Raw genomic sequence first — 27,828 nt, forward strand, 5'->3', positions numbered from 1 at the left:
AAAGACTTGAGTTAGGATTGAGTGATATGTTCTAATCATTCAATACAAAGTTAGAGCTAGAATCCTTAACAACTATGAAGAAAATAATAGCTCTCAGAGATTTGGCATAAGTTTGGACAGACTTGTGAACTTGTATCTGTTACAAAATTTTGAGCAACATGAAGGGAAAAATCAGGAATGGATTGGTAATGTTAGTAAAGGATTCTATCACAGAGCTAGAGTTTAAGTATTTCCTACAGAGAGGATTTAGATTAGATTTAGATTTATTGTCACGTGTACCAAGGTACAGTGAAAAGTATTGTTCTGCAGACAGATCATTCATACATGAAAAACATAGACAGACATAAATACACAATGTAAATACATAAACACAGGCATCGGGTGATCATACAGAGTGCAGTACTATTCAGTAGAACAGATGGGTGGAGAGATCAGTTCAGTCCATAAGAGGGTTATTGAGGAGTCTGGTAACAACGGGGAAGAAGCTGTTTTTGAATCTGTTAGTGCGCGTTCTCAGACTTTTGTTTCTCCTGCCAGGTGGAAGAGGTTGGAAGAGAAAATAACCCGGATGAGAAGGGTCTTTGATTATGTTGCCTGCTTTCCCAAGGCAGCGTGAGGTGTAGACAGAGTCAATGGATGGGAGGCAGGTTCGCGTAATGGTCTGGACTGTGTTCACGATTCTCTGTAGTTTCTTACGATCTTGGGCCAAGCAGTTGCCGTACCAGGCTGTGATGCAACCAGTTTGGATGCTTTCTCTGGTGGATCTGTAAAAATTGGTAAGAGTCAATGTGGACATGCTGAATTTCCTTAGTTTCCTGAGGAAGTATAGGCGCTGTTGTGCTTTCTTGGTGGTTGCGTCGACGTGGGTGGACCGGGCCAGATTTTTGGTGATGTGCACACCTAGGAATTTGAAGCTGTCAAGCATCTCCAGCTGGGACCCATTGATGCAGACAGGGATGTTGACAACACTTCGCTTCCTGAGGTTAATGACCAGCTCCTTAATTTTGCTGACAATGATTGAGTGATTGTTGTCATTGCATCATGCCACTAGGTTCTCTACTTCCCTCCTGTACCCTGACTCATCGTTGTTTGAGATCCGACCCACTACGGTTGTGTCGTCAGTAAACTTGTAGATGGAATTAGGAGCCGAATTTTGCCACACAATCGTGTGTGCATAGGGTGTATAGTTGGTGGCTAAGTACACAGCCTTGTGGGGTGCTTGTATTGAGAACTATTGTGGAGGAGGTGTTGTTTATCCTTACTGATTGTGGTCTGTGGGTCAGAGAGTCACAGTTTTGAAGTTTTGATATGAGCTTGGCTGGGAATATGGTGTTGAAGGCGGAGCTATAGTCAATGAATAGAAGTCTGACGTAGGAGCTCTTGTTGTCGAGATGCTCCAGGGATGAATGTAGGGCCAGGGAGATAGCATCTGCTTTGGACCTGTCGTGGCGGTATGGAAATTGTAGTGGATCAAGGCATTCTGGAAGTATGGAGTTGATGTGACTCATGACCAACCTCTCGAAGCACTTCATAATAGATGTCAAGGCCACTGGACGGTAATCATTGAGGCATGTTGCCTGGTTCTTCTTTGGCACCGGTATGATGGTGGTCTTCTTGAAGCAGGTGGGAACCTCGTAATGGAGTAGGGAGAGATTAAAAATGTCCGCGAACACACCTGCCAGTTGGTCTGCGCAGGATTTGAGTGCACGACCCCGGACTCCCATCAGAACCTCGTGCTTTCCGAGGGTTCACTTTGAGGAAGGACGATCTGACTTCGGAGACTGTGACATAGGTATGGGTGTGTCCGAGGATTTTGGGGCAGTGGACAACGGTTTGTTGGTTTCCTACTCGAAATGAGCATAGAATGCATTTAGTTCGTCAGGTGGGGGTGCTCTGTTGCAAACGATTTTATTCGGCTTTGCTTTGTAGCCCATTATATTGTCTTGCCGCAACTGACAAGGAGAAGGAGCATCGTCTTGTGGTCTGATTTTCCAAAGTGCGGTCGGGGGATGGGTCAGTAGGTGCCCTTGATGTTTGTGTAGCATTGTTCACGGATGTTTGGGCCCCTGGTGGAAAAGGAGATGTGTTGGTGAAATTTTGCAGTACACTCTTGAGGTTGGCCTGGTTGAAGTCCCCGGTCACGATGAACAAGGCCTCCGGGTATTCTGTTTCACTGGTATTTATAGCGGTGTACAATTCATCAAGCGCCTTCTTCACTTCCGCCTGGAGTGGGATGTAGAGTGCCATGATAATAGCAGAAGTGAACTCCTGTGAAAGGTAGCTGGCCAGCACTTCACAGTCAGGTATTCCAGTCTGGGGAGCAGTAGTTCACCAGGGTCACTACATCCGAGCACCAGTAGGAGTTGATGAGGAGGCAAACGCCTCCAACCTTTACTTTGCTCAGTGACGCTGTGTGGTCCATCCGGTGTATTGAGAAACCGTCAGGTTGTGTGGCACAGTCCACTGAGGCAGGAGTGAGCCATGTCTCTGTGAAACAGAGCAAACAGCAATCTCTTACTTCCCTCTGACAGGTAAGGGGTACAACTGGTGGAATGCTAAAAGGAAGAGAAAATGATAAGGTGTATAGCAAAAAGCCAAGTTATGACTCGGTAATATATTTGGATGGGAATAAATTGGGAAGGGACAACATGAAAAAGCCCTGGCGGGAAGGAATAGGGAAAGCCCCAAGGCATTCTACACTTACGTGAGAAATAAGAGGATGATCAGAGTGAGAGTAGGGCCGATCACGGATAGTGGAGGGAACTTGTGCCTAGAGTCTGAAGAGATGGGGGAGGCCCTAAATGAATACTTTGCTTCAGTATTCACCAGAGAGACAATCTTGTTGCCCATGAGAACAGTGTGAACCAGGTTAATAGACTGAAACAGGTTGATATTAAGAAGGAGGATTTGCTGGAAATTTTGAAAAGCATCAGGATAGATAAGTCCCGTGGGCCTGACAGGATATACCCAAGTTTACTACGGGAAGTGAGGGAGGAGATTGCTGCGCCGTTGGCGATGATCATGGCAAGTGTACTAAGGCCAACAGTCTTCAGCAGCTTCATCAATGACCATCCTACCATCATAAGGTCAGAAGTGTGGATTTTGGCTGATGATTGCAAAATGTTCAGCATCATTCACAAGTCCTCAGATACTAAAACCATCCATGTCCAAATTCTACAAAACTACGGCACATCAAGGTTGGTTGATAAGGGGCAAGTAACATTTACATCACGCATGTTCCAGACAATAACCATCTCCAAAAAGAGGAAATCTTACCATTTCCCCTTAATGTGGCGACGCTGGCATTGGACTGGGTGGGCACAGTAAGGAGTCTTACAACACCAGGTTAAAGTCCAACAGGTTTGTTTGGAATCACTAGCTTTTGGCGCGCAGCTCCTTCATCAGGTGACTTACTTCACCACCAGCACACATTGGCACTAGTATGTACTATCTACTCGATGCCATGCAGCAACTCATCACAGTTCCTTTAACAACAGCTTCTAAATCTCCAACCCCTACCGCATAGAAAAATGTTGCATTTCTGCCGTCTTTACGCAATCACATACAGGATTGGTAAACCGTACGTAGGTTCAATTTATGTATCCATATAGATACATTATCGAATAGCTCAAGAGTTAGGTCTGGTCTACTCTAGGGACTCAGCAATCAGCATTGCTCACAGCAGCAGCTGAAACCACTCACTTACATTACTAACTGACTGCTGGTCACGTGGTGTCCTTATTATTTGCATATTTTCTATTATGTATGGAACACAGCCACCTGCAAATTCCCCTCCAAGCCACACACTATCCTGACTTGGAACTATATCAGCCATTCTCATCTTCTTCCTTACTAGAGAGAATGTCTGTTCCAAGATGTTTGCCTCGTGTTTCATAGTGGTGGACAGATTGATGGCAGAATTTCTCACTCCTTTGTCATGTCTGCTTTCTGATGTGTGACATGGTTTTCCACTTGCTGTATTAATGTCACATTCTCATCGATCAGCGATACTTTTAACTTTCTCACAGGTTTAGCCATACCCACAGGTTTTGCATGTCCTTTCACAGGGTGACCTCAATGGTCGAATGATGGTTTTCCCAGTGCTCCTTGACTTTCTGCTCTTGTGTGGTTTAACTCTGCTCTCATTGGTTGGGTGATATTTCAAGCACAGACAAGTTTGGCTAATCGAAGTTACCGGTGCAAAATGTAGGCTTATCATGGGCATCTTGGGATTTTTAATCCTGCTGGCGGGAATTCCATAACTGAAATTTTGTGTCACCCGAGTTTGACTCTAGTTTCATAATAATGTCTGGAGATTAATGTCTGGAGATGAAGAGTTTGTGTAGGATGAATTCCACTGAAAGAAAGGGCAGGAGAAGGTAATAACTGATGATGGTCCAAGTTTGCAGGAGGGTGCGAAAAGGAGGTGGATCCAGAAATCATGACTTATTCAGAGAACTCTGGGTGAGCAGAAGCAACATCCTGTCCAGCATCCTCATCGGAGAGAGTCGTAGTTTCGCCTGCGATGCTCCCTATTGCTCTGGCAAATCTGCAGGGAAAAAATGTAAACAATCTAAGAATGTGTGAAGATTAGTCTTTTGTGTGTATGGGTTCAGTTCAGGGGTTGGTGGCTTGTGGCTGTGCCATTCTTCACTGGCATGCCACAGCAACAATGTTGGTTTTCAATCATTAGCCTGGCACCTGCACTATGCCACAGAATTTGATCTCTGACTGTTGCCTCCTGAACTTTGTAGCTATTTCCTCATTGGATGTTGTTGCTTTAGCTTGGGAGCTGTCCCTTCCAGTGTCCAGCTTCTGGCAAGGCACTGTTGTGTTATTTGCCACTGCAACACGATTGGGTAACAAGTGAAGACTAGTAATTAATCATTGTGTGCCAAAGGCTTGGGGAGATAAAAATATGGCAATGTCAGACGAATGAAGTGCGAGAAGCAGTTTTCGGGTTATGTGTGTCGGTAATTGCTGTTAGAAGAGTACCCGTAGTTAGTTCCCACTTAATCAGAGTGCATTGAGAAAGTTTAGCTGTGCAGCTGTTACTTTGGAGAGTAATGAATACACTGATGCCCAAGGACAAAATACAACAAGGCCAAATAAACCTTCTTGACCGTAAGACATTTTGAAAGATTAAATGAAATGTGACCTTTTCTGCTTGCTATATGAGTAATTTCCTGAGCAGTATGTCAGATGTAGCTCTTAAAACAATTTTACATAACTGCTTTATAATAAAATTAACCTTTTCAGCAAGTAGTTGTTATGAACATGGGAACCTTCCATTCCCTTCCCCTACAAAAAAGAAATATTCTCTCTTTAATATTACAGACAAAACAGTGCTACAATGCTTATGTTTTGACCTGAACATCTAACTGCAGCAGCAGAAGAAATAATCAATGTTAGCTCTCAAAAGAACTAACCTTGGGAACATCAGAAGAAGGAACACTGAATACTTGTCGAATCTGTTTGGGAAAAGAAAAATTCTGAGGAAATAATTATTTATTACTGCAATGAGCATTGGTGGATGACTCGCTCTACTCCAAATAATTTACAAATGTCTGATGAATAAACTGGAAACAATTGAATATCTTCATACCCCTCACAAAATTATGGGCGGTAGCACAGTGGTTAGCACAGTTGCTTCACAGCTCCAGGGTCCCACGTTCGATTCCCGGCTTGGGTCACTGTCTGTGCAGAGTCTGCACATTCTTGGTGTGTCTACGTGGGTTTCCTCCAAGTGCTCCTCCCACAGTCCAAAGATGTGCAGGTTAGGTGGATTGGCCATGGTGAATTGCCCTTGGTGTCCAATATTGGTGTTACTGGGTTGCAGGGATGAGGTGGAGGCATGGGCTTGTGTGGGGTGCTCTTTCCAGGATCTGGGGTAGACTCGATGGGCTGAATGGACTCCTTCGGCACTGTACGTTCTATGATTCTTACTACTCTATAAATTACAATCAAATCAAGATCATTCGTAGATGGACTATCAAATAATATGGATATTTTTCAAACAAAAATTTATCATAATGCAAGATGACAGGTTACAGAATGGATTATTTTGTTTAAAAGTATTTCGAATATTTATTATTTTTTAAAATGGTGAGTAGTTTTCAATTCTAACAATGCTGCATCTGTAGACAACAACAATGGGAGATTGGCTGGATTTTCTGATCCCTTTCTGGACAGACTTGGAGGCAGGGAGGGAGTGAAAGGTTGCATGTGGTATGGAGTCCCAATATCATAATGGAGCAGAAACATTAACGGTGTTTCGGCATCTCAACAAACACATGGATAGGATGGGTATAGAGGGATACGGCACTAGAAAATGTTGAGGGTTTTGACTATGGTGGTATCATGACCGGTACAGACTAGGAGGGCCGAAGGGCCTGTTCGTGCGCTGTATCGTTCTTTAGTTTTTATTCTTTGTCATCTTGCCAAGCCCAGATATTACCAGTGGTGGATGGCAAGTCAAAAGGGGATGGTGTGAGCTTGCAAAGAAAAGGTAACCCAGAGGTAATTAAGGTGAATTAAGTAAAATTGAAAGATGTTTTACTGGCCCATTCCAATTTTTCAGAAAGTGCACAGGGGTCTTGGGACATCAGTTCCCTGGGAGGTATATCAGGGTGGCAATGGGACAAACAAAAGAACAAAGAAAAGTACAGCACAGGAACAGGACCTTCGGCCCTCCAAGCCTGCGCCGACCATGCTGCCCGTCGAAACTAAAATCTTATAGAACATAGAACAGTACAGCACAGAACAGGCCCTTCGGCCCTCAATGTTGTGCCGAGCCATGATCACCCTACTCAAACCCACGTATCCACCCTATACCCGTAACCCAACAACCCCCCCCCCCCCCCTTAACCTTACTTTTTAGGACACTACGGGCAATTTAGCATGGCCAATCCACCTAACCCGCACATCTTTGGACTGTGGGTGGAAACTGGAGCACCCGGAGGAAACCCACGCACACACGGGGAGGATGTGCAGACTCCGCACAGACAGTGACCCAGCCAGGAACTGAACCTGGGACCCTGGAGCTGTGAAGCATTTATGCTAACCACCATGCTACCGTGCTGCCTTCTTCTGCACAAGTCAGGTCATTGCTCCATTCAGCAGCTATTAGGTGAGACTAGAAGGCAGCTGCATCACAGTCAGATTTGCATTGTGGAGAGGGAGTTCAGGTGCCAGTGCTTTGGGCTCAAGCTTCCATTGTGCAATCTAGTTGCTGGTAGATGAGAGGGGATGGGATTGGTGCTTGGAAAAGTAACAGAGAATGGGCATGAGACTGGCAGTACTCACTTGTCATCCACTTAGAAGGTGGGTCCTACAGTGAGGAGAACCTAAGACGGATGGGAGATGCGGACACAGAGATCTAGAAAGCAGCAACTTCATGGTCACCTGAAGTCAGCCTTGGGATGAGGAAGCAGCAGACGGCTGTAGAGGGAACTGCTAGCAGGCCTCAGCTCAGAGCAAAAGCTTTTGAAAGGATATCCAGACAGAGAATGAGCTACATCAAGATATCAGAGCAGTAGTGTTGTTGAAGACAGTGCCCCTCTCGAGAGGCCATCAAAATCTTTGTGCTGTAACAGAGTAAGAGCTGAGTCACGTTGGCATTGATGGTCACCCAATGTCAGTGCCAGTGAAGGTCACCATGGCCCTTAACGTTTATGCCCCCAGTTCAATCTAGGGGTCCAGTGGAGACATGTGTGGAATCGAGCAGATAACGGCACATCATTGTACTTTAGGAGGGCCAGTCAATTCCCCCATATTATTGCTCTGTTATGGATGGTCAGTCTGTGAGAGTCGAAGGATTATGTGCCATCGTTGGGTTCCCAGGTGCAACCAAGGTAAGCAGTAAAAGTGGAGGGTGAAGGTGAATCCTTATTTGACTGGAAAGTCCCTCCAAGTGGCTCCTTATGTCTTACCAGATGCTGCAGCTAGTTAATAATTTCCTCATCATCCTCTTCATCTGAGGCTGCCGAGAGCTCTGTTAATTCCTTATTAGCCAGGGTCTCCCCAATTGCAGTGCCATGTTGTGTAAAACATAGCAGACACCACAATCCTGGAAACTCTCACTAGTAAAATTACCTGAGATGGGTGAGGAATTGGGGGAGACTCCAAGTGCCGAGAACACCTCTCACCTTGCCCTTTGGCTCATAGACAATGGGATGGCATGTAGGTCTGTGTCTCTGGCATCGCTGTCTGGTCTACTGGATTGGGGCTCCAGAGAGTTGGTAATCTCTCTATGGAGGAAGCCATACCTGCAGTCTCCTATCTGGGACCATGTCAAAAGCCTTGCTGAAGTCAATGTAGACTGCAATGTAGAGGCTGGTTTAGCTCAGTAGGCTAGACAGCTGGTTTGTTGTACAGAACAAGGCCAGCAGTGGGGGTTCAATTCCCGTACCTGCTTACCCGAACAGGCACCGGAATGTGGCGACTAGGAGCTTTTCACAGTAACTTCATACTTGAGACAATAAAAGGTTATTATTATTATTATCAACTGCACTACCCTCATCTGCACACCCGAGTCTCGTCATCCAAAAATTCAATCAAATTTGTTAGATCTCACGACACCCTGGGCTTGTGCACAGACACAATCCCGACAATGGAGAATTCAACCCCGTGTCTCTATAAGAGCATTTCCTTTATTTCCATTTCTTTTCCAACTCCACTTGACCCAGAGTTGCAACATAGGTGTTACCCTTTTATGCATTTTCTTTTTATTTTCTTTCCTTTTCATGTACTAAATTATCTGTTTGAGCTGCTCGCAGAAAAATACTTTTCACTGTACCCTGGTACACATGACAATAAACAAATCCAATCCAATGCATTCAAATAAGATTTTATTTAAAATATCCAAGGTCCTTAGTTGGTCCCAATAAACTACAGTCAACATTTTTGTAACTTTAACACAAGTATCCTTTTATTCTATACGGTATTATATTTAAACGGGCAGAAAATATCACTGACTATCTAATACCCCTTTCCCAACCCCCCTTCCTAAATACTCCGACTCTATACACAGACAAACAACACATAAAATATTAATAAAAGTAAAAAGCTAAGGATCTTTGATGCATTGGAATGACCTCAAAGTTAAGTTTTTGTTTTGATTCTTCTTCCGTCTAGGCTTGAGATGGTTTTCTTTGGCAAGATTGTCTACCTTCTCTGCGGGCTCAGAATCATTCCAAGTTCACAGCAAAGGATGTGCTGGGCACCCACTGCTTTTAAAACAATAAAGCAGTTATTTCACTTCAGCAAGCAGGAGAGAGAGAGAATGTTTTCCTTTCACTTCTATGGTCTGGATACTTTTGCCCAGTTCTCACAGAAAGCATCACACAGGAACCAATCACTTTCCATTGTCAGGCAGAACACTATGCCTGGCCAAACCACAGTTGCCAGCCAACCAATCGATCAGACTCCCTCCAAACCTGGTTCCTAAGATCCACTAGATGTTGAGGAGTCTGGCTAAAATCAAAACCTGGAACACAGTGTCCTGACAAGCAGGCTACTTCAACTTTGAATCTTCTGTTTTAAAGGCACATTATGATAATGGGTCCATAGACCAAAATAATGAAATAACATAAAAGAAATGGAAATAAAGGAAATACTCTTATAGAGACACAGGGTTGAATTCTCCATTGTCGGGATTCTCCGTTTTGCTGGCAGCCCGGGGATTTCCCGACGGCATGCGGCTGCCCACAATGGGAAGCCCGAATGACCAGCCGGAAAAACGGAGAATCCCGCCGGCATGTGCACCAGAGATCTGGTGCAGCGGGATGGAGAAATCCGTCCATGATCTCCTCTTGACAAAGTCTTGCTGACTATCCCTGATTAATCCTTGCTTCTCCAATTGGAGATAAATATTTCCAAATGTTTCCCCACCATTGATGTTTGACTCACTGGCCTGTAATAACCTGGATTTTCCCTTCTTCCCTTCTTGAATAATGGTACCACATTAGCTTTCCCCAAGTTCTTTGGCACCTCTCCTTTCATCACAAACAAGTGTTAGAAACCTAGAAAACATTGCCGTTCACTTAAAACAGATTAGTAAAAACTATTGTTGCAAATTCACTCCTGCTTTGATTGTTCACCAATTTCTGAGGTTTATTTTTCTTCCCAGCATGTGATTTTCACTTCTGCTGCTCACCAGTGGTATTCTGCTTTGTAGCCCATTCAGACCATTCATTCGTGAATTTTCTCCCTCATCCTCCCAAAGCATTTTTCCAATTGAGTACCCTCGAATTATAGGCTTTCTGCTATGTCTCCCAATTGATGCATAAAGGAACCTAATATGAGTCCCAACAGCTGCAAGCATAATTTTCAGATTCACAATTGCCTCCATTTAAAAAAAATGAATTTAGCTTCTATTTTACAACAGGCACTGTTCAAAATTACCTTGAAAATTTTGTTGTATGAAGTCAATAAAGAAAATCACATTATGGTCCAGGTTTTCCAGTCGCTGGATGGTTTTACTCCAGAGGTACCCTGGAAGATACGCTGGAAAGCGTCTTGGAAGATCCCAAGCACTGACTACACAGAAATTGTCTTGGAAGTTGCAGAAATTACCCTGTATCTGGAATCCTGTGAAACTCTGATTTAAAGTCCGAGACTTCGGATGATCCAACGTACTTAGCAGAATAATTTCAATCAAATTGAAAGAAGAAGCGTAAAGTTCCGTAAAGATGGGTGGCAAGTGAGGATATTAGACAGAATATAAAGAACACAGCAAAGAATCACTGAACGATTAATAAGGAGGTGAAATTAGACTGTGAGGAAAGCTAGCTAGAAATATAAAAATAGACAGTAAGAGTTTCTACAAGTACATAAAAAAAGAAAACACTAAGTGTTGGTCCTCTAGAAAGTGAGTCTGAGGAATTAATAATGGAAAACCAACAAATTGCCAGGTGAATTGAATTAATATGTTGCATCCAACTTCCCTGTAGAGGATGCAAATATCATCCCATAAATAATTGTGGATCAGGAGGTAAAAGAGCAATAGGAACATGACAATCATCACGGAAACGGTACTGAGAAAATTATTAGAACCAGAAGCTGACAAGTCCCAGGTCCTGATGGACTTCATCCCAGGGTCTTAAAATAAGTGGCTACTGAGATCGTCGATGCATTGGTTTTAATTTTTCAAAATTTCCTAGACCTTCTGGAAAGGTCCCATCAGATTGGAAAATAATGAATATGACTCCTCTATTCAAGAAAGCAGGGAGACAGCAGGAAACCAAAGGGCATTAACTTAAAATGTGCCATACAAAAAATGCTCAAATATATTATTAAAGAGGTTGTAACAGACCAGTTAGAAAATTCTCAATCCAGTCAGACAGAGTCAACATGGTTTTGCAAAAGTGAAATCATGTTTGACTAATTTACCGCAGTTCTTTGAGGAAATAAGAATCAACGAGGTTGAAGGGGAACCTGTGGATTTTATGCACTGAAAACGTCCAGAAGGCATTTGACAAGGTGACAAATCAAAGATTACTGCACAAAATATGAGCTCACGGTGTAGGGATAATGAAGTTTGGTTAGCTAACAGGTAACAGAAAGCATACATAAATGAGTCATTTTTGGGTTGGCAAGATGTGATGAGTGGAGTGTCACAAATGGGGCCTCAACTATTTATAACTTCATGGAATCCCCACAGTGCAGAAGGAGTCCATTCAGCCCATTTAGTCTGCATCGACTCTTCGAAAGATCACCCTACCCAGACCCAATCTCCCACCCTGTCCCCGTAACCCCATTCAACCTCTGGACACTAAGGGGCAATATAGCATGGCCAATTCACCTAACCTGCACATCTTTGGACTGGGAGGAAATCTGAGCACCTGGAGGAAACCCATGCAAACACGGGGAGAATGTTCAAACTCCACACAGTTACCTGAGGTCAGAATCAAACCCAGCAGTAGTGCTAACTACTGTATCACTGCGACGCATATCAATGATTTGAACAAAGGAACTGAGTATATGGTTGCTAAGTTGGCTGATGATACTAAGCCAGGTAGAAAAATAAGGTTGGGAAGAGGACATAAGGGCTATAGCCAGATGGGCAAAAATTCGGCAGGTAACATATAGTGAAAAATGTAAACTTGTTCAATTTGGCAGGAAATACAGAAAAGTAAAATCTTATTTAAAAGGAGAGAGATTACAGAACCCTAAAGTATAGAGGGATCTGGTATCCCGGTACCCTGGAACATGAATCATGAAAACTGAGTGTGGTGAATGAGATTCACACGGTATTATAAGTTACCAATGTCACTCTGTTCCCATTGTATATATGTACCGATATTGTAAGTGCAGTTGCACTACCTGACCACCAGGGGGAGCAGCTCAGGGAGTACTCGAGAGTTTGTACTGGGCTCCCCCCTTGGCTCCGCCCAGAACTCCTCCCCCTGGAGCTGCTGTATAAAGATCAGTGCCACAGAGCCAGCCAGCCAGTTCATCGAAAGTTCAACGGCGAACGGGCTGGGTCTGTTGTAAGTATATTAAAACCGCTATTCTAATCCTACAAGCACGTGTCCGTAGAATTGATGGTTCCATCAATTTAATATACTTACAAAACAGTCGAAGTAAATCATGGAAGCAGCCCTCAAGCCCGGACGTCTAGAACTCGACCCGCAGGATGCAGAGCCATCACTGAGTATGCAGGTACAGGAAGTGATGAGGAAGGCAAATTGAACATTGTCATTTATTGCAAGGGGAATAGAGAAAAAAAAGTAGGAATATTTTGCTACAGTTGTGCAGGGCATTGATGAGACCATGTTTGGAGTACTGTGTACAGTTTTGGTCTCCTTATTTAAAAAAGGATATAAATGTGTCAGAAACAGTTCAAAGAAAATTTACTCGACTGATTGTGGGCAGCACGGTAGCATGGTGGTTAGCATAAATGCTTCACAGCTCCAGGGTCCCAGGTTCAGTTCCCGGCTGGGTCACTGTCTGTGCGGAGTCTGCACGTCCTCCCCGTGTGTGCGTGGGTTTCCTCCGGGTGCTCCGGTTTCCTCCCACAGTCCAAAGATGTGCGGGTTAGGTAGATTGGCCATGCTAAATTGCCCGTAGTGTCCTAAAAAGTAAGGTTAAGGGGGGTTGGGTTACGGGTATAGGGTGGATACGTTGGTTTGAGTAGGGTGATCATTGCTCGGCACAACATCGAGGGCCGAAGGGCCTGTTCTGTGCTGTACTGTTCTATGTTCTATGATACCTGAAATGGGATTTTATGATATTGAGAATAAACAGGCTGGGCCTGGATCCATTGGTGTTCAGAAGAATGAGAGCTGATCTCATTAAAACATATTTGATTCTGAGGGGTCTTGACAAGGTGAATGCTGAAAGGATATTTCTCCTCGTGGGAGAGACTATAAGTAGCGGACACAGTTTAAAAAGCAAGAGTATTTAAGATAGCGACGAGAAGAATTGTTTCTGTCCGAGGGTCGTGAGTCTTTGGAACTCTCTTCCTCAGAGAGCGGGAGAGGCAGGGTCTTTGAATATTTGCAAGGCAAAGGTAAATATATTATTGACTATCATGGGATTCAAAGGCTGTCAGGGGTAGGCAGGAATGTGGAGCCATGACCTTATTGAATGATGGAGCAGCAGGGACCTGGATTCAATTCAGACCTTGGATGACTCTCTGTGTACAGTTTGCACATTCTCCCCGTATCTGAGTGGGTTGCTGCCGGGTGCTCCGGTTTCCTCTCACAGTCCAAAGATATGCAGGTTAGGTGGTTTCTGGGATATGGGGATAAGGTGGGGGAGTGGGCCTGGGTAGGTGCTCTTTCAGAGCGTTGATGCAGAGACGATGGGCCGAATGGCCTCCTTCTAGAACAACGAACAAAGAAAAGTACAGCACTGGAACAGGCCCTTCGGCCCTCCAAGCCTGCGCCGACCTTGCTGCCCGTCTAAACTAAAATCTTCTACACTTCTGTGGTCCATATCCCTCTATTCCCATCCTATTCATGTATTTGTCAAGACGCCCCTTAAACGTCACTATCGTCCCTGCTTCCACCGCTTCCTCTGGCAGCGGGTTCCAGGCACCCACTATCCTCTGTGGTGATTGTAGATCTGAGTAGATGCAGTACAACTGAGCAAGCACTAGAGGGAGCATGGGAGAGCTATAAATACACAGGGACAGGATGTGAGGACACACTTCAAAGAACTGGGAGCAAGACACACAGGCAGGCAGCATTTGAGGTAGCCGTAAGTTAAGCTCTGAAGACAGAACAAATTCACAATAAAGCATCTTCTCCACCTTTGAGACTACGAGCTTTATTAAGACACGAGGAGAAACACATGGTACCAGCAGTGGCTTCAGACGCTGGCAAGACAACTCATCTACAGATACAGAAAGACCAAAATGGCAAGAAACACTCCTACTGGACATTCGACTTGGGAAGACACCGCTTATTCGAGGATGTGGCTTGGAACCCCACCTCAGCTGGACATGACAGGCAATGTAAGAAATGTCTGCAAAATATTTAAACAAATGTTCGATTTATATCATAGCTAATGATGTAGCAGCAGCCTCAGACGAAATTAAAATAGCAATGCTCATCGCAGGACATGAAGCTAGGAAAGTATATAATGGATTTAAATACTCAAAAGATGAAGGCAGCAACAGCTTACAAATAATACTAAAAAAATTTGAAGAGTACTGTATGGAATTTGAACAGCACGGTATGCTCAGAGGCCAACCTGCACAGAGACTGAGTGATGCAAAACTCAAACAATCACTATCAAAACAAGAAATTGCGAGTGAAAAGTACAGATCAAAAAGAAGAAAAACCTTGAATTTTTCACAAAGCCAAAACCAGTACAGAAATCCAGTACAGATCGAAAAGTAAAGATAACTTACAACTTTCAGAAAGAAAAAACGCTGAAATCCGCAAAACAATGGCGTTGTAGCACATTTTACAGTCTCTGGCAGAGAAGAACTAAAATCTGCGTCTGCGCATGCGCAGGAAACAGAAGCCGCGCATGCACAGTTTAAAAAAGTTTGTGTTGCTGGTCGTTATGTGCATGTGCAAGGTGCGCATGTCTCAAAACGTTTTGGTCGCGGATCATTATGCGCATGCGCAAGCCGCGCATGCGCAATGGACACAAAACCGCACAGTAAAGGAAGGCCGATTTGCCCATGCGCAATTGATTCCTACGCATGACGTCACGAGCGTCATGACGTCTGAGCATCCAGACCACGCCTACTTAAAAGGGAAACCCCCGAAAATTGAAAACAAGATACTTAAAGCTGTAAAACCAAATTTTCTTGCCTCAGAACACAGAAACACGCCTGAACTTAAACCAGCAGTTGAAAATAACTCTCACAACACCCTGGAAAAAGCAGTCTGCACCACCCAAAGTGAAGAGAACAAAAAAAAATCCGAAACAAAACAAGATGATTTGTTTTTCGAACAATACTACTCAGACATGGCTGAGTTATTCGGATATGCAAAAAATGATGAAGACAACGATACCAAATCCAAAGCAAAAAAAGATGATTTGGTTTTCGAAGAATACTACTCAGACATGGCTGGGTTATTCGGATATGCTGATCACAGCATCAGCGACACGGTCGCAAAGCTCAACACGAATCTACTCGTGGTAGATGAATCCAACACCATGGCAGATCGTCGATACTTTGGATGACACCAATACCCAAGACGACGACGATGCCACACAGAGAGCACAGAAAGACTCCACAGAGAGAGCGATGACAGGCTCCACAGTGAGAGTGATGAAAGACTCCAAAAGGGAAGCAAGCAAACACTCTCTGGCGAACACCATGCATGAACAAGACCATGAAGGTCAACCCGCCGTATCTGAGCAACCGCAAGCAGACTATGAAAGTCTACCAAGCTCACATAATCAAGAAGAAGACAATGTACATCTACCCACTGCATGTGAAAACAGTGACAAGGTGATCACACTCGACATACAGGAGGTACAGGATCACAGCGAGACTGACAGTTCTCAGCTTGTCTGTACAGAAGCACAGAGTAGGGCCATTCAAGAGTCCAGAGAGACCACGCCAATAGAAACCATCCAGATTTTGACTCCAGAAGAGGAGCACCAAGAGTCCAGAGAGACCACGCCAATAGAAACCATGCAGATTTTGACTCCAGAAGAGGAGCACCAAGAAAGCAAAGACGACGAATCAAATCCGCCACAAATGACTGATGTCACCAGCATCAATGCAACATCAGATCATTCTCACCATTCTCGAGACAAAACGTTCAATGTAACAGATTCCACAAAGGACACTCGCACCAATAACTGTGACAATGACTCAAATTATCCACACGGGACACTCATTGAGCATAACAAGAAAAACAAAAAGCACAGCAGAAACGAGAACAACAACAGCAAGAACAAAGGCAACATGACGCGCGATAAGAACAACAAAAATCGCACGAAGCACTGCAGAAACAAGAACAACAACAGCACCAACAAAAACTACAAGCACAACGACAAAAACTACATGAAGAACAACAAAACCAACAAGAAGCATAACAAAGATAGCGACAACAACAAAGACAGAAATGACAAAAACAGCAACAAGAACGGCAACGAAAACAACAAAGACTGGAACGACAGAAACAACAGCAATGAAACAACGACTTGTACAAAATGGTACAACTCTGCACATGAAGGACAGTGCCACAGTACACTACAAAACAATGACAAGACTACAAACATCCCATGGGATGACAACGAATTGCACAAACTCACATCTGCTACAGAACAAGCAAGCACACCAGCTTTCAAGGCAGATCACATACTAAATCGATACCACAAGCACAGAAAAAGGTCGATGTCAGTCAACATCAGTAGTTCGACCATGCAAACACCATGGGATGACGTATTGGTTACTTAAAATAACAAGGAACACCGACAACATTCACAACGGAGTTGCAATATCAATATCACCACGTCAACAACAACAAAAGAAAAAACTCAGTGAACATATTCATCAAGTTTGGACTCATAAATGTTTTTATTAAGATTGGACTCATAAATATAAATTTGCTTTGTAAAATATGCAATAGAACCATCACTTGTATAGATACACATATCATAAGTAACTGTTTTGTACAATTTTCTTTAACAATGTACAGAAAATATGTAAAGAAAAAAGGGGGGATGTGGTGATTGTAGATCTGAGTAGATGCAATACAACTGAGCAAGCACTAGAGGGAGCACGGGAGAGCTATAAATACACAGGGACAGGAAGTGAGGACACACTTCACAGAACTGGGAGCAAGACACACAGGCAGGCAGCATTTGAGGTAGCCGTAAGTTAAGCTCTGAAGACAGAACGAATTCACAATAAAGCATCTTCTCCACCTTTGAGACTACGAGCTTTATTAAGACACGAGGAACAACACACCCTCTGTGTAAAAAAACTTGCCTCATACATCTCCTCTAAACCGTGCCCCTCGCAAGGGATCTACGCTGTAGGGATCCTATGATTCTATTATTAAGCCCTATTTGTTTGTTTGTGCCAACAGACACATGAAGACAATGGAAAAGCAGAATTAAAGAACTTTAATTCACCACAAATTTAATAAGGAAAAAAGGAAACAATATGAGAACATAAATTAATAAGGGATAGAAGTAGGTGGAGTAAAAGAAAAAAAAATGTTTAGAAGTTTTTTCTTAATGCTGCACCTTATCTTTTCTTTCTCCCTGTTTCTGACAGACTGTAATCAGAAACAATTGTGATGTTTCTCATTATTTTGAGACTGTGTAGACTTCAAATTCTCCTTTTGCACTATAATGTTAAGTATGTGCTTGTGCAACACTATTGCATGGACGGAATTAGGCAAAAAACATACTTCCCTATATACATGCAGAACATCCACATACACAGAGTTAAACCCAGGTCCAATAACTCCCCAGCCTGCTAGCCACATCTATGTTACAAAAGTTTCACTTTTTTTCCCTTGCTAAGGTTAGTGCACTGAGCATTGCCAATTTTTTTAACACTGTTGTGGTCTGCTGTGGAGCCCTCCAAGTCCTTTGAGCACTGGTATCTACAGCCATGATGGCAGCAGTCTGAGTCTGAATGGTAGTAAACTGATTTCATTATCTCAGTATACCTCTTAGATTTTGGGTAGTTTCCACTTCAGCTGTCAGATACTGCTTTATGGTTCAGTCCTCAAGTATTCTCATTTGATTGATTAGCATTTCCATGCCATGGCACCAAGAATTTCATTGTGCATGGTGATCGGCTTTTCTCTATTCTCTGCCCCATCAAAATCCTCATCTGAGTCCTGTGCAACAGAGCCCAGAGCAGAGCCGGCACTTCTGCTTGCCTTTACCGTACCCTGGACATAGACCACTTGTGACTCACTAGATTCAGACCCCGTCTCAATGCAAACCTCAAAAATCCATGCATTGTTGGTATTTGAAACTGGCGGTTATGAGTGTGAGATCGATTGACAGTGTTTGTTCATCATCAGTGTTGCCCTCTTGGGTCTCACACTGCTGCATCAGTGTTTGGCCGGGTGCCAGTTCTTGGGTATCTCAAAGCAGAGAGGCACAATGGTGGGTTATGTTGAAGGAAAGGGAGAAAATCAAAAGATGCATTTTTAAAAATGTATTAGTGGAATGTGGGCATTGCTGGCTAGACCAGCATTAATTGCACATCCTAATTGTCAATGAGAAGGTGGTGGTGAGCTGACTTGTTGATCTGCTGCAATCCATGTGTTATCGGAACATCCATAGTGCTGTCAAGAGGAGAGTTGCATCATTTTGATGCAGCGATAATAAAGGAATGGTGATTGAGTTCCAAGTCAGGATCATGTGTGACTTGGAGGGAAACGTGCAGGTGGCGGTGTTCCCATGTGCTTACTGTCCTTGACCTTCTAGGTGGTACTGGTGTGTAATGTACTGTCGACAGAGCATTGGTGATTTGCTGCAATGCATGTTGTAGATGGAGGGGGTGAATGTTTAAATTCATGGGAGGGTGCCAATCAAGCGGGCTGCTTTGGTCTGGCTGGTGTGAGTTTCCTGAGTGTTGTTGCAGCTGCACTCATCCAGGCAAATGGAGGTATCCATTGTACTCCTGGCTTGTGCCCTATAGATAGAATCATAGAATTTACAGTGCAGAAGGAGGCCATTCGGTTCATCGAGTCTGCACTGGCCCTTGGAAAGAGCACACTACCTAAGCCTAAGCCCACACCTCCACCCTATCCCCATAACCCCACCAAACCCAATCTTTTTGGACACTAAGGGCAATTTACCATAGCCAATTCACCTAACTTGCACATCTCTGGACTGTGGGAGGAAACCAGAGCACCCAGAGGAAACCCACGCAGACACACGGAGAACATGCAGACTCTGCACAGACAGTGACCCAAGCTGTGAAGCAACTGTACTAACCACTGTTCTACCCACAATGGTCGACAGCATTTGGGGAGTCAGCAAGTGAGTTGCTCTGGCAGAATTCCCAGCCTCTGACCAGGGGCGAAATTCTCCGACCCCCAGCAGGGTCGGAGAATCGCCTGGGGCCGCCGAAAATCCCGCCCCCGCCGTGGCAGAGATTCTCCGCCACCCGGGAAGTGGCGGTGGCGGGAATCTCGCCACTCCGATCGGCGAGGCCCCTGCGGTGATTCTCCGGCCCGGATGGGCCGAAGTCCCGCCGCTGGGAGGCCTCTCCCGCCGCCGAGGTTTGAACCACCTCTGTAATGGCGGGATCAGCGGCGCGAGCGAGCCCCGGGGTCCTGGGGCGGGCGGGGGGCGATCGAACCCAGGGGGGTGCCCCCCACAGTGGCCTGGCCCGCGATCGGGGCCCCCCGCTCAGACTCCGGGCCAGTGCCCTGGGTGCAGTCTTTCTCCTTCCGCGGCCTCCGCCATGGCAGAAGCAGAAGAGAAACCCACATCGCGCATGTGCCAGTGGTGACGTCAGCGGCAGCTGGCCGCTGACGTCACTGCCGGCGCATGCGCCGACCGGCGAAAGCCTTTCGGCCAGCCCTGCTGCCGGGGCGGCGGTTTTTTGCGCCAGTCTTCTGGTGCCAACCGCTCCGGCGTGGGGCAGTGAATTCCCCACCTTTGGGGAGGCCTGACCCCTGAGTGGTTGGCGCCACTCCCCTACGCCGGGACCCTCCGTCACGCCGGGTAGGGGAGAATCCCGCCCCTGGTCTTGTAGCCACAGTTGCTAGTCCAGTTCAATTTTGATCAGTGGTAACCGTCAGGATGTTGATGGTGGGGGATTCAGTGAAGGGAAGGCATTGGATATCCAGTGGAGATGGTCATTGCCTGACATTTATGTGGTGCAGATGTTACCATTTATCAGTCTGGCCTGAATATAGTCCACGTCTTGCAGTACTTGGACACAGGCTGTAACAATATTTGGGGAGCTATGAATGGTGCTAAACATTGTGAAATCATCTGCAAACATCCCCCCTGACTTTATGATTGAGGGGGTAGTCATTGATATAACAGCAGAAGATTGTTAAGCCTCGGATACGACTTTGAGGAACTCCTGCAGTGATCTCCCAGGCCTCAGATTATTGACCTCCTTCAACCACAACCTCTGAACAGTGGAGAGTTCCCCCCCCCCCCCCCCCCCCCCCCCCCCCCCCCCCCCCCCCCCCATCCCCCCATTCCCATTGACTCCAACTTTTCTGGAGCTTGTTGATGCCAAACTTGTTAAATGCTGTCTGGATGTTATGGACAGTCACTGTCACCTCACTTTTTGAATTCAACTCTTTTGTCCATGTTTGGACGAAGGCTGTAATGAAGCCAGGAGCTGAATAGCCCCGAATGGCGGATCCCAAATGGAGTGTCAGTGAACAGGTAGTTGCTGAGTATGTGCCACTTCATAGCACTGTTGATAACACTTTCCGTCACTTTGCTGATGATCAACAGTAGACTGATAGGGTATTAATTGGTCGGGTTGTATTTGTCCTGCTTTTTGTGACACCATCTGTATTTTTTGTATCAGAAGGGACTGTGGGAAGAGGGGCAAATATGATGTTGGAAAATGAATGAGTTAGAAACATACCATCACCCTCTATGAATTCAGCCCTGCTACTTGAAGACCACCATCTTCTCTATGGGAGTGAAGACATACAGCCATGCCTATCTCTGCTGGTTAGGTGTTGCTGCCTTTGTTTTTTTTTGTCACTTTGCCCTCCGTGAAAGAGGGAAATGTCAGTGGGAACAATGTTTGAATTATGAGTTGGTTGAATAGTTTGTATATGTGCAAGCTGTGAGATGTGGGGCTGCAGCTTGGAACAATGCTAAATGTGTGGCGATGAGGGAAGGCTATGAATGTTGCTTATGAGTCCTGCTTGATAGAGAATGTTGGGGAGGTATGTGAGGAGGTGTAGTGAATGGAACAACGTGCAAGACTAGTGGTTCATTTCTAAGGAAATGGCATTTGGTGATTCATTTACTGACCTTGACCATTCGTGTGAGGCCATTAAACATTTTTCTGCTTTGCATTCAGGCTTTCAGCTATCTCTTCCAATTGTATCAGTATCAGGAGAGCCTTGGGGCGCGATTCTCCGCAAATGCGGAGAGTCGTAAAGGCTGCCGTGAAACCGGCCGTGTTTCACGGCAGCCTCCGCGCCACCTCCCGGGACCCGATTCCCCCCCCCCCCCCGGTCGGGGCTAGCATCGCGGCCCCGGGAAGAACGGCAGCGCGGGCTTAGCGAACGTTCGCTAAGCCCGGCCGCCAAGACTCACGGCGGCTGATGCGCACGATGACGTCAGCCGCGCATGCGCGGGTTGGACGGCTCCAACCCGCGCATGCGCGGATGACGTCATCGCGCATATGCATCAAACCCGCGCATGCGCGGTCTTTCATGCCCCTCAGCTGCCCTGCGGACTGATCCTGCGGGGCGGCGGAGGGACAAAGAGTGCACGGGAATCGGACCCGTTGCCCGCGATCGGTGCCCACCGATCGCGGGCCCATGCCACCCTTGGCACGGCCATGGTGCGGCCGTGCCAATCGGTGGCATGGTTGTGCAGAACGGCACTTTGTGGCCGTTTTCACGAACTGTGATAGCAGGTATGTTTAAATTCGTGAAAACGGCCGTAAAGGCCTGGGAAATCGGCCCATCGGATAGGGAAGAATCGCTGCTCGCCGTAAAAAAACGGAGAGCAGCGATTCGTGTCGTGGGGCGGCCGTGGGGGGGGGGGGGGGGGGGGAGAATAGCGGGAGGTCGGGAAAAATGTCGGGAAGGCCCTCCCGCTATTCTCCGACCCGTCGTGGGGGGCGGAGAATCGCGCCCGCAGGACCTCATGTGGGTACAGACCCTCTTTCCTCCTACACCAATGCCTCCTGTGTGGAATCGGAGAACCTTGGAACATGCTGCATGCATTATGTGCATTTTTGCTCTTCAGATGTGCTTTCCCAACCACCCCCAGCAGTGCTGCAACCAGAAGGCATCTCCCTTTGCATCTCCCATTCCAGAGCTGCAGGCTGATTTTAAGGAGTGCAGACTAGATTTAGAGCACACAAACCTACTCCTCCACCCATCTGAGCAGCACTGAGCACACAGTTGCATGTTAGAATTTTAAAATTTGGTAGCAAGCTGGAAGTTTGCATGCTGCCTGCATCGCAGCAGGCATGAGTTAAAGATATACATTTGAATCTGAATCCCTGCAACTGCCATCAGACCTTATCTGATTTTCCCCTTTCCCCACTAAACTGCAGAATTCGCCACTAATTGAAATGAAATGAATGAAAATCACTTATTGTCACGAGTAGGCTTCAAATGACGTTACTGTGAAAAGCCCCTAGTCGCCACATTCCGGCGCCTGTTTGGGGAGGCTGTTACGGGAATCGAACCGTGCTGCTGGCCTGCTTGGTCTGTTTTCAAAGCCAGCGATTTAGCCCTGGGATAAACAGCCCCTAATTCAACAGTGGGACAATATATAATGTTGAAAACATTGTTTAGCCATTACGTTGCACTGTGGTATTTCTGTATCTTTCCTGCTTGCATAAACATGCACATCATGTGCCAAACGTTGAGGAGGTCTCAGGCCTAATGAGCTTCCGAGACTTGGACACTGTAACACTTTGGACATCTCCAATCACAATTTTCAAACCAAGTAACTGTTTTAGCGAGTGATACCTTTATGCTTTGAGGCGGAAATTATTGGTGTTTTTTCTTCCATTTTGCATGCCAGTATAAAATAGATATTATTTTCTTTCCAGGTGTCCTTCTTCTTATTCATTATCTTTGTGGTCTACACCATGCTGCCCTTTCGTATGCGAGATGCTGTAGTTGCCAGTGTGCTGACTTCATCCTCCCATACCATAGTGCTCAGCGTCTGCCTATCAGCCACACCTATCATAAAGGACCATTTGGTTTGGCAGGTGAGCATTCAGTAAGAGTTTATAGATGTTAGATGTGAAACCTAAATGCATTCGCAAACTATTCTCAAAGTGAAAACAGGAATGAAACTTGGCAGTGAATACGAAATTGCTAACCGTGATGTTTAAAACTGTTTTTTTAAAAGTTGTAACTCTGCTTTCGAAACCTATATTGCCGTGTGCATTTCTTAAATGGAACAGTTGGTTTTATTGTCAAACCGTTTCTGAATATGGCTTCAGTTTTCTGTCAGCTGGTGTTTATCTGTTGTAAACATAAATAAATTCAGTATTTTATATGTTTTGATTATTGACTGTTTAAGATCTGATAAAAAGCACGTGCAGTTAATAAGATGATTGTTCCTGTTTCAAGATTTGTAAAAATGTCTTCAAAGATCAAAGTAAGAATGATGACCAACGATAATAATTAATATTAATAGATTTCACATCAGGTATTTCTTCAGATATATCTAAACTTGTAAAATAGGACACAAGTCAACTGTAACTTAATGAGGCTCATTGACCTAGCCTTAATTTCATTTCCTAATCACTCACAAGGGACACTATCGAAATTATACTTTGAAAAGTAAAACGATTTGGCAGTTTGTTGCAGAAGTATTGTCAAAATTCTGTTCTTGCTATTTTAAGCATCGTCCCAATGCTGTAAGAGCTCTTAAGTTGTATCTAAGATCATACTGCTGTGATATTATCCCAATGTGTGAAACAGCCAAAACCAAATTTGTAACTCTACGTAGGCATCTGAGCCTCTGGCATAAAACTTTTCTGGTGATGCAGATAATTTAATAATGACTGTCTCTAAGCAGTTTACATATGAATAATTCTGTTAATTTGAGCTGTAAATCTGATAAAATGAGAACACTGTTACCAATCCCTGGAAGTGCCAGATGGCCAGTTGAAATTGATTTAGTTGGTCAACAAGAATTCCTTGTGTCTGTCAGTGACATGCACAAGTTGCAGCTAGTGAATAGACTTCTATAATTTTAAAAGATACCTGAATAACCGGCTGTTACAATCCACTGTATGGAAATTTATGTGCTCCAATGAAGATGGGTGGGTTGTGATTCACACATAAGGGAAAACCAAACCCAGCAAAGCCATTTTAACTCAGTGCTGAGTTCAAACCAATCCCATTTTCTAAGGAGTGAGATTTGTTTCCCACAGTGTGGTTTAATATTTTGAAGAATACACGTGGACGTGGATTTCTGTGGAACTGTCAGGTGGTCAAGTTATATAAATCACTCCTCTTTAAGTTTAAAATATAGCCTGCTGAGTGTCAAGAGTTGAAAGAAAACTGGTGATTTTCAATTTCAATAACTGTTGACATAATTCTGAGTCCAATGGCTATAACATTCTTATTGCTTGACTACTTCTACCATCTATCATTACCACAGTGTGGGGGTGGGAGGGGGCATGTGTGTTCCCAGTTTGGTTGACAGCTCCAAGAGATTAATAAGGGATTATCTGTCTTTAATAAGAAGCTATAAATACAAATGCTTGTAAAAGAGATTAAGTACTTGAATGGATTTAACTGTTTATGAGCTTTTATCAATGATAGTGCATTTTTTATATATTGAAATCTGTATTAGATACTTAAAATTTTATCTCATCTCTGCATGACTCCCGAGGTCTGTCCATGGTGGATGCTGGGTGAGCTGACATAGCATTGTAAGGAAAAAGGGTGGTGGTTGGGAGATCATAGGTTGCCGTTAATTGGCATGGTGATATGAAGAGTCACGGAGGTGAGTAGAGGAGTATTGGCTGGCATGGAGTGTTGAGGGGGCATGTGGAAGGGCGAGTTCATGATTTAGTATGGATGGGACATGGGGAGGGGTTTGGGGTTGACGGTGTGTGAACGGTGAGGGCTAGAGGCCTAACTATCTTTAATACAACTAGAATTAAGTCCCAGAGCATCGAAGTGGGCCTTTTAAACAGCCACCTGGGCAGCCGCTGTGGTTGCCTCCAAACTGGTCCAGAGGGTGGTGTCCCAATTATAGCATGCATGCCCCCACTTGAAACAAAGGTTCAGCCATTTAGGGCTACCTCTTAGAGATGTAAAAGCCATTTAGGGCATGCCATTAATTGCTCCCTTGACCTGGGGTAATCAGGGGTGGCGGAGAATCCTGCGGCCCTGGCCTCTTGTTGGGCCAGGTCCAGTTTGAAGGTGATATCGTTGGACGCTCGGGCATACAAAGCATCTGCCACTTCCCGAATGCACCTGTGGGCTGTAGATTGTAAAATGTCGCAGAGGGCCCTGCTACAGTCCTGGAATGACCCGGTGGCATAAAAGTTGACGACTATGGTGACTATGGTGGGGTGTGGGTGTCCGTCTCCTCCATCGGGTGCCATGCACGCGAGAAAGTACACAGTACTCTGTTGTCCGTCATCTCAATGAATTACCAACAACGCCTGGACTGCTTGGGCAGTCACTGGCCTCCCATTCAGTGTCCCCCCTCAACCTGATGGGAAGCTGGGTCTTCACGGTGTGCAGCAGTCTGCTGGACATGGGGTTCCGTCCCCAGCCTGTGGTATCGCTGTTACCTTCTCCAGCATCTGCCTGGCTTGACTGCCACCAGCAACATGAGGGCAGCCTCTGTGGGATCGGCACCAGAAAACATTTTTTGATCTGGAAGGAATTGGAGAATGAGAGAGACCAACAATCAGTTAGAGCTTCCGTCCCAGGACCCTCAAATACCCCCAGGCCTCCCCCACCCTTACGTGTCCCACCTTCTCTCAGAGAGCCATCCAGCGAGCCAGCTGCGTTGGCTAACCTTGCCCTGCACACTCACTCCCAGCCACATCAGGAGCCCCTAAACTCTAGGCACCAGACCGCTGCCAAGAACATTAGGGAGGCCGTGCTCAGGTGGCCTCTCCTGATCCACACGTTTACCCTTTGGTTGCAAAAAGATCGTCCGTGCTGAAGCCCTGGCCTTTGGTGTTTGATTGTTGGCAACTGCCTAAGTTATGTTCCTGACGCTCCTAGATTTCAGGCACATTGTTCAGGTATCAATGTTTGCTTGACACTCTATCCACAAATCATTTCACGTGTGCCCTCGAGGAGGCACTTGAGATATGGGGAGTGTGAAGTGCTGTCACAACTAACGAGGCTAATTCCTCATTTGAAATAGCCTCCAGCTGTGAAGCTAGAGGCTCCTCACAGTCAAAGGGAGTGAAATTGGAAAGCAAGTTACTGGATGCTGAATGTAAAAACCTTCCCTGGGATTTATTTTAAAAGGACTATGTATGGTGCTGAGGTACTGAACAAAGGAATTGGAGGTACTGTAAAGTATATTTTATAGATTAAAATCTAAAATGGCATTAGAAATTGCTTACTTTCCTAAAGATGATGTGGGGATGCCAGTATTGGACTGGGGTGAGCACAGTAAGAAGTCTTAGAACACCAGGTTAAAGTCCAACATGTTTGTTTCAAACACTCAGGTGAATCTGAGGAAGGAGCTGTGCTCCGAAAGCTAGTGTTTGAAACATTTAGAATTTACAGTGCAGAAGGAGGCCATTCGACCCATCAAGTCTGCACCGGCTCCTGGAAAGAGCACCCTACCCAAGGTTAACACCTCCACCCTATCCCCATAACCCAGTAACCCCACCCAACACTAAGGGCAATTTTGGACACTAAGGGCAATTTATCATGTCCAATCCACCTAACTTGCACATCTTTGGACTGTGGGAGGAAACCGGAGCACCCGGAGGAAACCCGCGCACACACGGGGAGGATGTGCAGACTCCACACAGACAGTGACCCAAGCCGGAATCAAACCTGGGACCCTGGAGCTGTGAAGCGATTGTGCTATCCACAATGCTACCGTGTTGCCCAAACAAACATGTTGGACTTTAACCTGGTGTTGTAAGACTTCTTACTTTCCTAAAGATGGAAGATATAACTCTAACTGGTTAACAGAAAAGTAATCAAGTATTAATTAATTTGGCAGATGAATTTGCCATTGGCACATGGGCATGGTCCAGATTAACATATTTCAGTGAGCCATTATGTTCATTTAAATATGTCTATGCCAGAAATTCCCGAGGCCCGGAAACTAACTGCCTTGCCTGGGAGACCTTGACATGGCGCAATTTAGCACTCGCCCACAAATGTGAACCAGGCGTAAAAGAACCTGGTCGGGTCTTTCAGACCATTAGAGACCCCCGGATAGTTGGGCTCTGGGCAGGGAGGCACTCTGGCATTCCCTGTGGCACCTCTGCTCTTGGCACTGTCAGCCTGGCACCTTGGCACTGCCACACAGGCAACCTGGCAGTGTCACCTTGGTAGTTCCAAGGTGCCTGGGTGGCACTGCCAGGCTGGGGCACTGCCAGGCTGGCAGTGCCAAGGTTCCCTGATGCTAGGTTGCCCATTCCAGGGTTCAGATCTGGGGTTGCCCCACCTTTAACAGGTGGTGTGAGGGGGCTAAAGGACCCTAAAGAGGTACATTGGGGCGATGGGTGGGGGTGTGGTATGGAGACTGTGG

General features: G+C 45.4%; 1 protein-coding gene across 4 annotated transcripts in view; it reads left to right on the forward strand.

Moving 5' to 3' along the window:
• The window catches only part of adcy2a (adenylate cyclase 2a), an 840,666-nt gene that overhangs the window by 445,125 nt on the left and 367,713 nt on the right, over nt 1-27,828 (forward strand). For all 4 annotated transcript variants that reach the window (XM_038797200.1, XM_038797201.1, XM_038797204.1 and 1 more), the window contains exon 4: nt 23,174-23,335. In XM_038797200.1, the coding sequence (XP_038653128.1) occupies nt 23,174-23,335 (162 nt within the window). The remainder of the gene's footprint in view (nt 1-23,173; nt 23,336-27,828) is intronic.

This window comes from Scyliorhinus canicula, chromosome 5 (genome assembly GCF_902713615.1).
Source record: "Scyliorhinus canicula chromosome 5, sScyCan1.1, whole genome shotgun sequence".
NCBI classification, from domain to species: domain Eukaryota; kingdom Metazoa; phylum Chordata; class Chondrichthyes; order Carcharhiniformes; family Scyliorhinidae; genus Scyliorhinus; species Scyliorhinus canicula.